The sequence below is a fragment of the Zeus faber genome, assembly GCF_960531495.2.
Source record: "Zeus faber genome assembly, chromosome: 5".
Taxonomy (NCBI): Eukaryota; Metazoa; Chordata; class Actinopteri; order Zeiformes; family Zeidae; genus Zeus; species Zeus faber.
Genome location: NC_137192.1, coordinates 5,906,432 through 5,917,582, shown reverse-complemented (window position 1 = coordinate 5,917,582; position 11,151 = coordinate 5,906,432). Strand labels below are relative to the sequence as shown.

General features: G+C 42.2%; 1 protein-coding gene across 1 annotated transcript in view; it reads left to right on the top strand.

The window, feature by feature from the left end:
* Positions 1-3,825: 3,825 nt before the first annotated feature.
* Positions 3,826-11,151, top strand: part of itpr1b (inositol 1,4,5-trisphosphate receptor, type 1b) — a gene marked incomplete at its 5' end in the record, with an annotated part of 94,949 nt that continues 87,623 nt past the window's right edge. Inside the window, 2 exons of the mRNA XM_080000045.1 lie at positions 3,826-3,917; positions 6,766-6,836. Of these exons, the coding sequence (XP_079856171.1) occupies positions 3,826-3,917; positions 6,766-6,836 (163 nt within the window). The remainder of the gene's footprint in view (positions 3,918-6,765; positions 6,837-11,151) is intronic.

Genomic DNA, 11,151 nt, shown 5'->3' with positions numbered 1-11,151 from the left:
CAGTACTCAATGTGTGCTGTTGATAAGTGCAGTTAAAATGTGAAAATTGTGTGGGGGTGCGATTCCTCCAAGCATGTCAATCCTGAATCACTCGCGCCCCTCCTGCCCCGGAGACCCTGGTCTGGTGGTGTTGTTTGGGGTAAGATTCGTGTGGGAGTGTATGTGTTCTGAACTAATACGAGTGGTGTAACAATTGCAGGAGAGACGTGAAGCACGCCAGGGCAGGAGCGTGACGGGCAAGAACGTAGCCGCCTGCCACATCCCTACCTACATAGCTCGCACCCCACTAGTCCTGTAAACCAGTGACGTGCAGTGAGGGTTGGGGTTGAGGAGGCACTGACTCACAAGTCAGATTTACAAACATACAGTAGGATCGTCATCCTCATCGTTACCACGAAAGGCCAGCTCCTGTTTAGCTAAAAAGCAGGTTGCATTTATGAGGTCTTTCAAAATCTCACGATTTTCCTTAACCTTGGCATTGTGGAGGCTGATATCAAGTCTTCGTTGTTCATTCAGAGCCAGATCAATGCGCGAAGTTCCAAAGGTTTTTAAAGAAATCTGATTTTGAATGTGAGCAGTTGATCGTTCATGTTTGTCAAGGCTTCTTGGCAAGTTTTTCAAGTCACAAAATCCTGTAGGGGTCCACACAGTCTCACTCGTTGAGAATAAAAGGCAGGGAAAGCAGAAAAGACTTTTTTTATAGCACAGCCACAAAGCCAGTCTTTACGTGTATACCAATCCGTTTGAAAAGAACGAGTAGTTTCCCGTCTATTCCCGACTCCCGTCGTTTGAAGCAAACCTCGTAGTTCTGGCGTCGGTCTCCCAGTATTTATGACTTCTTGATTTGACTGAAAGTCCAGCTTTGAAAAATTTCTGAGTTTAGAATTCAAATCCTCCATTTTCAGGGCGAGAAATGCCAGCTTGTCGCTAAGCTCGACAGCGTCGCACAGCACACTTGTTGTGTTTACTTTTCGCACACGGGTTAGAGTTGACCGTGACCTGGCTGGTGGCAGGCTAGCAGGCTGCTCACTATCGCCGCCTTCCTTGAGGCAGAGGTACTGCCTGCCTCAAGGCAAGCGTTTTCCCTGTGGATTGATGTCATATCAATAAGATGTAAATATTACACACATACGTGAAATACATTACTGAACACCATGGAAAAGAAGACGTATACTTTTATCACATAAAAGTGTCCTCAACCATCATATTGGAAACATACACAGAAATGGGAACACGCACGCGCCATTTGCACGCGCTCAATCCAGTTTGTGAGTGATTGCGCAATCTGGAGGGAGGCTCGGCTGTCCATGCCTCACCTCTCGTCTCCGACGGAGACTCCGTTTATTTAAGCAGGAAATACAGAATTTTCTGCGATTTGTACTATAAAAATAGTCAAAATACATTAAGAACCACACCAAAATCATAGTCCAGAGGACAAATATTAATACTTGTGTTATTTTATTATTTCGTTTCTTTTTCCTCTCATGATGACAGGGGAGGCACAGCCTCACCTGCCTACCCTGACTGCACGTCACTGCTGTAAACCCTCGGCCTATTGTGTGGTGTATGTACTGAGTTGTAGTTCTGGCACTAGGAGATAGGCGAAGCACAACCAGATCAACACAGGGGAGCAGGGGCTACACGTACACCACCCCAGACCCAACTAAAATATGCAGGACGTTGTTTGATTGTGTCTCCTATGGATGGATCCAGAATCCTGACTGCTCCACCGTCACTGACAACAGCCGGCCTGGACAATCGCCGCACAGCATGACCTCTTTTTTTTTTTTTTTTATAGGCCGTAGGTGTGAATCTGGTTTTGACATTAGTCATTATATGATTGCTCATAGTAATAGTTCATTACCAGATGTTTTAAAAAAAATAACGCCACTTGAGCTTTTCAAGTTGCAAGCTCAAAATGCATAAACATTATATTGGCAGTTACACTTCAGTAAACAAGTACTGATAATAAAACTGGTAGAGGAAATATGTGTAAAGCCATATTGTATTAGTGTATCTATCTATAGGTGTGGTGGGATAGAATTACAGTAATTACAGCACTCATAATAGTAACCTTAATCATAGGGATAATAGTAAAACTTTTTTTTAGGGTTAGGGTTTTTCTTTTTTCTTTTTTAAATCCTTTTTATTTTCTTCTTTAATTGACTTCTGTTATACTCCTTGACTGTTCCCTGACACCTCGTAACCGCATGTTTTCAAAAGTACTGTATGAATGAAGATTTACATACTTGCCTACTCTACCTAATGGCAATAATGGTACGCAATGGCTTTCCTATTATAAACTCCACTTCCCAGACGTCCTTGCGGCAGTATATATACCCCAGGAAGGGGCGTTCCTCCAGTGAGCATGTGGAGGAGGTGAGCGGCGGACCGGTGCCGGGAGGACTGCGCTCGTCAGCTGCGTGAGAGCCAGCGCTCAGCCCGCTCTGCCCTGAGCTTCAGGAACATGGGATTTAGCAGAGGATAACCTGGCTCAACCAGATCACCTCCACTGTCTTTCTTTTTCTGTACATCTTCTTCTACTGACGAGGTAAAAAAAAAAGAAAAATAATAATAATAATAATAATAGTAATTGTGATCCGTTTTCCACTGAATGGCATCCCTGTCGAGAATGACATCGTCCAAAACAAACACACGATATTTTGTGTTTCAGTATGAGACTACCCTTTTCACATTAGGGAATTATAAGTAAACGTTAATGCTTTAACTACTTGAACTTTACATGTGGTCAAAATCCTCAATTGGTGGTTATAATCTATTGTGTATTATAACTCCCTATACACTCTACAATATTAGTAACATGTAAATATAGAAACTGATCTGCTATCTGCAGGTACTTCGAAAAGCCTTAAAATGTCTTACATTCATTTTTACAATCATTAGGCCTTAAAAGTCGTTTGATGGTGTTAAATTTGTATGTACGCTATCTTAATTTCAACATTAATATTTTGTCTGATTTGAAATAATCCACATGTTGACAGGTTTTGGGGTAGGTGTCGTGCCAAATAGTGATCGTCCGCCAAAAACCGATTGCCAAAAAGTGATTGCAGCATCTACCTTGTAACTGAAAGGTTATTTATGCCTCAAAATGACTCGGTTTTACATCTTAAGGGACAATACAGTTCATAAAATGCAGTTTTGTGCTGTCCAACCCATAAAATGCAGTTTTTCATTTGCCTAAAAGTGATTGCAGCTCCTACTCTCACGATCATTTTTCTTGACACCTTTGTGACACCTGTCATAAACATTATCATTTATCAGAAACTATTATTCTATCCATGCTGATGTTTGACTAAGAAAAAGGTTATGTAAATCAAAAGGTCTGAATAAAGTTCATTTGCGGTCATTTAAGGTGTATCGTGTATTGTATTTATATAGTACAGTACAGTGAATAGGCCACAGCTGCTTTGTAGACTTAAGTCTCGTGACAAAACATACATGTGCCGTTAAGGTCTTGACAGGTCAATTGAATTTAGATGAACTGGCACGAGACAGGTTATTTGTGATCTCTGGGTAATTGGTGTCCCACGGTGGACCTGTAATAGAATTTACTGAGGTTAGTTTGGCCCCAAGTGACCACAGGGAGTTCACAGAGGTAAGTGCCATTATTGACTTTACCTCCAACTTCCATGTAGCTCCTATCAAATGAATCAATCTCGTAAATGATTTATGATTTCAGTGTCATTTGCCAATTCATCACTTGCATAACAGTGATTGGTGGGGGGGTAACCTGATTATACCTTGATCACTTAGATCAGAAGTTTGATGCCATTTGTTTGTAGGTGCAGTCAAAAGTGAGGGACCATGTCGGACAAGATGTCCAGTTTTCTCCATATAGGGGACATTTGTTCCCTGTATGCTGAGGGCTCCACCAGTGGCTTCATCAGCACTTTAGGGTAAGGCTCTTTTGATTTTCCTGCAATCTACATTTGTTGTTATTGACCCCATTACCATCACCATTGCCATCACCTCCACTTCCACCCCACCACAGTAGGGTGTCCTGGTCCTAGCACAATTGGTCTACATTTGAACATTTGTCTGTTCCTATACCTTGATATAAGTCAATTTACCGCTGGCGAGACAACGATTTCAGGTGTGGAGACAAAGTTTATCTTTTCCTGCTTTCTATTGACTTCCATTGGTGTCACAAACCAATGGAAGTCAATGGAGGGCAGTTCCCAAAACATTCTGAACGAAATAGGTAGCAGATTGAATTGTGTTGAAAGTGTATTAAAAATGACTGCGGTACAATGTAGGCTATCAATTATCAATACAGGGAGCATTTTTTGAATAGCCATTTTTGAGTCTGTAAACAAAGCAACCTAGCTAGATAGATAGATAGAGACTCATTTTTGGATTTTTGTCATCGTTCACTCAGACAAAACTACACATTTACACTCAAATGTTCTCCAATTTCTTCCATATAACTTTCACCAAACAAAGTATGCATCGTTTTAAGTTGTAAAACGGACCATAAAAAAACAAAAAAACAAAAAAAAATAAAAAAATGGGTCTAATCCTTATAGTGACCTTGGACTCGGAACTGAACTCAAGACAGTTTTGTTTTCCCTCTTTAAAACACGCTATGCCACAAGGCGATGGACAGTTGAATCGCCGATGGTCAAGACTGTTGTGGGAGTTCACAAAATAACCCCCGACTTTGCCTTTTGCCCTTTTCACCTCTGTCATATCCCAATATTTCTCAGGGTTTTGTTGTGGAGGCGATGCGTTCGCTGGAGAGAAGTCAAATGAAGTCATGTCACGTTTGTTTAAAGAGCACATTTAAAAACAACAAGGGTTGAACAAAGTACAATACAAGGAATAAACAAAAAGAATAGAGCATAACAGATAATAAAGATGGAGAGAGGTTCTGAGTTCCCGGCGACTCAAATCCACCTGTATACGGATATATTCTGGGGCTTGCCTTGTACCACAGTCAATTCCTTTTGTTGGACCATTGAGTCCTTAGGACTATATTTGTATGTCAATTGGACTTACAATTTTGGTGGGGGGCAGAGTTCCTTTCTTCAATTACGAAATAAAAGGATCACTCTTGGTAGTCTTGCCTGTGGCGAGGTGGTAGTGCAGTAGGTGTGGAACCCAAGCTGCAGACTCTTCTGTGGATCTAGGCCAACTGGACCAGCTCCTCCAGCCGGCTCACTTCCCTTCCCTGATGATGCTGTGTGCTGCTCTTGCGTCACAGGGTGCCAGAATATCTCTCTCTCTCTCTCTCTCTCTCTCTCTCTCTCTCTCTCTCTCTCTCTCTCTCTCTCTCTCTCTCTCATTGCTGTTCCTATTTTCCACTCAGTGGAAGTGTTTGGTTTGTGCTTGTTTTTTTTGTCTTGAGCATCTGCGTCGCTCCTCCTCTTCCTGTCACCTTGCAATCTTTCCCTATTAATCAAGTTGTCCCAGCTGTCCCAGCTTCAACTCTCTCTACCTCCCATCACCTCACCTCCTCCTCTCCTTAGCGAGACGTTGTGCCACTCGCGTTTTTTTGGTCTTGTGTATGTTCATCACCCGCTGGGGAGTGGGGACAGGCTTTTGAAGATCGCCCGCCGTGGTGGAGGTCATTCATCCAGCTACAAGATGTGATTACCTGTAATAATACCCCCCCCCCTACCCCCTCCCCTCATCCCCTTCCATCTTTCCACTCCACTCATGATTACTGGGGATAGATGGCTCACTTGCCAGTGATGGTGGTTGTCTGTTGTCTGTTGTTTTTCCAAGTGTTTGGACCCCACAGGCTTTTGGGCAAACAGCAGGAAGGCATCTCATCCCCGGGTCCTAGGGTCCTAAGGCATGCTCCTAACGTAAAAGAAATGCTTCACAAAATAGACAGAATGTACAGAATGTTCTTTATGCAAAAAATAAAGTAAAAGGCCATGACGCTTCATTTAGGCTCCGTCCTCCTTGACTTTTTTTAATTTGCAAGTGACCCGGTGCCCGTCCATGTATGCAGAATAGTGCTTACTTTCGCCACTTTGCATCAGGTTTGAGACCAGATGTGTTTCTTTTAAGAAGATCCTCGTAACAATGCCCTCTTTTGGAGCGCCGGGCCACATTGCATGAGCTATAAATAGAAACGGCTGACTGGACTGAATAGGTTTTGTGTGTGTGTGTGTGTGTGTATTATTTGCTTATCTGCTCATACCACACCGGTATCATGCAGTGGGGTGAGGGTGTCGAGACCGTCAGAGTCTGTTCAATAGATAGATAGATCAACTGTTCACATCTGCGTAGGGGGGGGGGAAGCTGGCATCTCAATCGGTCATCTCCTCAATCCCAAAATCAAAATCAAGGAAGTGTTTGTGTCAGACACGTGAAAGAAATAGAGATGAAATCTTTTCTCGCTCCGTTTATGTTTAGCTTTAGAAACGGAGGTTAGTATTAAGCCTGGCTTTTGGTTGATGTGCTACAAGTGATGCAACAGGCAGATGCAGTGTGGCACTATTTTGCGTATTACTATCTATTTTGACGGCAGTTTATCTGTTAAACTGTACCGACTGTTCTTATCAATTTTCCCAATATTGTAAAATTGCAAGTTGCAATAAAATGTCCTGAAGAGATTTTGTCCATTATTGTGACACATCAAATGTTTACATTCAAGTACAGTTTTGTGATACCTGCACATGCACCAGTTGTACGTTCTACTAGTTGTTAGTAATTATTTTCATGGTTGAGCCGATATGTACAGTGACTTTTAATGATGGACTGATTGTTTTAATGTCTACCCCCCACCCCCAGGCTTGTGGACGACCGATGTGTGGTGCAGCCAGACACTGGCGACCTCAACAACCCACCCAAGAAATTCCGAGGTAAGCGTGCAGTTAAGCAACAAAATGACGGAAGAAAAAGCTTGATATTTTTCAACCCAGGCGTTATTATAATTGTTCATTGCATGACTACATTATTGAGAAATGTAACACTCTGCCCCAGCTTCTCTGCTTAAATCCAGTCCAATGGGGCAAACGTTTTAAAGCCTAAAAGAAAACTTTCAGCTTCTTTTTCCAAAAACTGAACATTTGCATAATAGTTATTGGCATGTTTGTAACAATAATATAACATTTGATTTAAAACCACTTTTTTTGCAATTGTAAAGCGTAGGTCGGCTACAGTAGGTGGCCAGTAGGAAGTGGCACAACATCCCATTTGTATCTTCTTATGTTGGCAAGGATGCAGTCAAAAGAGGTGATTTGTGGTCCAAAAGAGTAAATAAAACTATGAAAAAGCTGTTCAATGGTAGCGGTAACAGCAGTACAATAAAAGTACAACATGCAAACCAACATTTTAATATTGACAAAGGGACCTATTATGCCCCTTTTTAACAAGTTAATATAGCTCTCTGAGGTTCCCAAAACATGTTTTTGTTGTTTGCTGAAAATACCACTCATACCAGTCATTCTAACATGCCTCTAAATTAATTGTGTTCCTGATGCTCTGTTTAAGTGGGAGGAGCCACCCTCCCAAGGCCTTGAGTTCTGTGAGCCAATGGGGTTTGATCACAAGTTCCGGGTTCTGTGAGCCAATGGAGCTAGAGTGCTACTTCTGGGTTCCGTTGTATTTAGTCAAGATTCAAGATTCAAGAAGTTTATTCTGTAAACTTTCACTGATTTTACATTATCAGTCCACCAAAATCTGTTTCTGAACCAATTTGAGGTGAGAAATAAGCAATCCAGTTACTGAATCTTCACTCATATTAGACTACAAGGCGCCATTTAAAAGTTAGTTCTGACTTTCATGAGGCAAGGGCAATGCTGCACTGCCGGTTGCACCGCACGGGACACCGCACCGGGACACCGCATGGGGGGATTTTTTGTTTCATGTAAACATCGTAAATTCATGTACAATTTTCTTCAATGATCCCTTCGAAGGGATCATAAATCTGAACCGGTTGTTTCAGGACATGTGTTCTGACAAAGGCTGCCCAAAGAAAACTGAATGGGTTGCCTTATGTCACAGTTTGTGTGTTAGTAGGCCCATCAGAGACCCAATGTATGTGCACAAGCACTGAAAAAGCAAGGTTTTCATAATAATTCCCTTAGGCCTGGGTTGAAAAATGGCAAACCTATCCCTTAATACCACGCAAGCTGAAAGAATCACAACTGTTGACAACTTGCCACTCCTGAGCTAAGCTTAAAGAAATGTTTCCTCTATTCACAAAAACATGAGCACCAGGAACACCTGCCTCCTTGTCAGATGGGTTCAGAATTACTTGGATGACTTGTGTATGACAAGTTTGTATGCCATTCTGCTTTGTCATCATCGTTATCCTGCATTCATGTATCTGATGAAATGGTATTTCCTAGACATATTATGTCAAGCAGAATTTATTTTACAATAAAGTAGTTGTATGTGACGGTGGCCTCAGCCCTACGAGATGATCTGTACCCTACATGTACATTACGCATTTTTACGGGAAAAAAATCAGAGAATGAACCAAGTGTCCCTGCTGTCTTTCCTGCAAAAAGCTGTATCGTAAGGTAACGTAGATCATAGGATACATACTCTTCAAAAGCAGTATACTATTTTAGTTCTATTCGTTATACGTTTCTCAGCGAGGTCATTTTCAGGGGAGGAAAAAATGTGGAAAGTGTTGCGGAGAGTTGCACTGAGAGGTCTGACGAGGATTTGTTGGAATCGCAAAGGTGACGAGTCAGAACTTCTAAATATCACGGATGGTCACGGATGGTCACGTATTCTCTGCCATCTTATCATAGCAGAGAAAAGAGCACCTATTCGAGCTATTGGAAAAGACGAAAGAAAGTAACTTTTTTGTTGTTTTTTCGGCATATCTACATACTGAAAACATCCATGTGTTTTCTAATATATTGACACCATCCACATAGTAGGATGTGGTTAGCAGCACATAGATGGGATACCCGCCTATACCATGTTCCATAATGGCAGCCCTCGACAATTTGGATAATCCATTCTTTTGTCTATCATCTGTTCGTGACTTGTGAATTTCATATCTGGGCGCCGGTGGCACATTGCAGTTTTGAACTAATCTCTCTGTATTGGTTCACTCAGATCATTTATCAGAGATACCTGGTAGTTTTCAGGCTACCCAGCATCGTTTCAAAGTTGCCATCACTCCTGGCAACTCTTGGTCCAGCCCCATGCTGCCTTTCTGATAGATTTGATCTTGGCCGCCTTCCCGAGAAGGACTCCCGCAAATCAATTCCAAAAGTGAAGTGACGCAATTGCCGTAGTCGGTTTTGTCGAACTTGAGAGCCATTTTACAAACGAGGCTGACCCTATTTCTGAGTCCGTGAGATTTGTGAAACAGTTTGAGTGCTTTATTCATGTTTAAGAGAAGATTAGGAGGAGTTGAAACAAAGGCTCTTGAGTCTAATCTTATACAACTGTTGACTGCCATAACACTGTATCCTCTATATTTTGTTTTTTCCTTTTTTATGGCACACAAATCCAAGGCTATTCTGGTGCATTTCTTTTGAGGATTTTTGTTAAGGAATAGTTTGTCGGTGCCGTCCTGGTATTTGGTTAGTGAGCCTCCATCTTGCTCTTGTCGCCCAAGAGAGTCATAGTTCACTGTCAAACCTTACGCTTTAATTTGCCGGCCTCAAACTGTCGGTATAAACTGTGGATGCAGACTGGCCATCAGTTACAAGGCTAATTATACCTCTGGACGGCTATTATATTGTCTCAGAGGGATTGCTGTGTTTTTTCCAGATTTCCCCCAGTGGTGTACTGTTTTAGTCCTTTAGCTCCTGTCCAGTCTTTAGATCAGACCAGAGAGAGTAGTCCAGGGGTGTCAAACTGAAATACACAGTGGGCCAAAATGTAAAAAATGCTCCAAGTCACGGGCCGGACTGGTTCAGTGTTTATTGAAAACAAATGGAAATGACCTTATTCAATAAATTGAACCTGGAACCAACACAGCAGAGAAGTTATTTCTTATAAAACAACATAAATCATTAAATAAATGAAAAATTAGGTGCATTCATTTCGTATGGCTCTTTTATGCAGTGTTTTCAGAGGAATTTAAAGTGAAAACATTTTTTTCTACAGGCCAACAACAGCCAGAAATGTATTTATTTCAAAGAAAAATCAGATGCCCTGTAGTATGTACTATGTAGTAGTAGTGCCCTGTAGTGTGTACTATGGTAGTTCTATAGTAGTTCTATCTATCTTCTGAGGCGGACACCTGGTGTCTCATCTTGGATACAAGTTCATCTATGTCTGGGGTCAGGCTCTGGGCTGAGGAAATCCTTCGGATCGAGTGAAGGTGTTCGTCAGTAAGACGACTTCTGTGTGACGTTTTGTCTATCTTCATCAAAGAGAACAGGTGTTCACACAGGTATGTACTGCCAAACATAGAGAGCATTTGAGCAGCTCCGGTACGCAGCTGGGGCATTGTGGCTGGGATGAAACGTGAAAACTGTGCAGCGCCCACATCATCATATTTTGCCTTGAGTGTTTCACTACATTGGAGCTCAATCAGCTCCATTTGGAGGTGTGATGGTGCGTTTTCCACGTCAGCTGCAAATGGATTACTGAACAGTTCAAATCTATTTCTTTGAGCTTCAAAGTCGGCAAATCGCCGCGTGAATTCGGCACAAAGTATGCTAAGTTTTTCGGCAAACTGTGTGCTGGGGAACACGGTGGTAGAGACCTGCACTTTCATGGTTTGGCAGCACGGAAAATGGCTCAAGTTTTCTTGCAGCATCTGCGTCTCCCATCGGCGCAGCTTGGTTTTAAAAGCCCTCACTGAAGCGTACGTGTCTGTGATCACAGGGTCCCGCCCCTGAAGCTGTAGGTTGAGCACGTTAAGATGGCTCGTGATGTCACACAGAAACGCCAACTCACACAGAATTTTTTTGTCCCGGAGCTCTGTCGTGTCTTTCCCTTTGCTTTTCATGAACTCACAAATCTCCTCGTGCAACTCGAAACATCTTTTCAGCACTTTTCCTTGGCTTAGCCACCTCTGCGTGATAGGGCAAGTCGCCATATTCTAAATGTAACTCCTCTAGAAAAGCCTTAAACTGGCGGTGATTTAAACCTTTAGCTCTTATGAAGTTAACTGTTTGTGTTATGGTGCTCATAACATGTTCCATTTGCAAGGATTTACCGCACAATGATTCCTGGTGAATGACGCAGTGATAAACT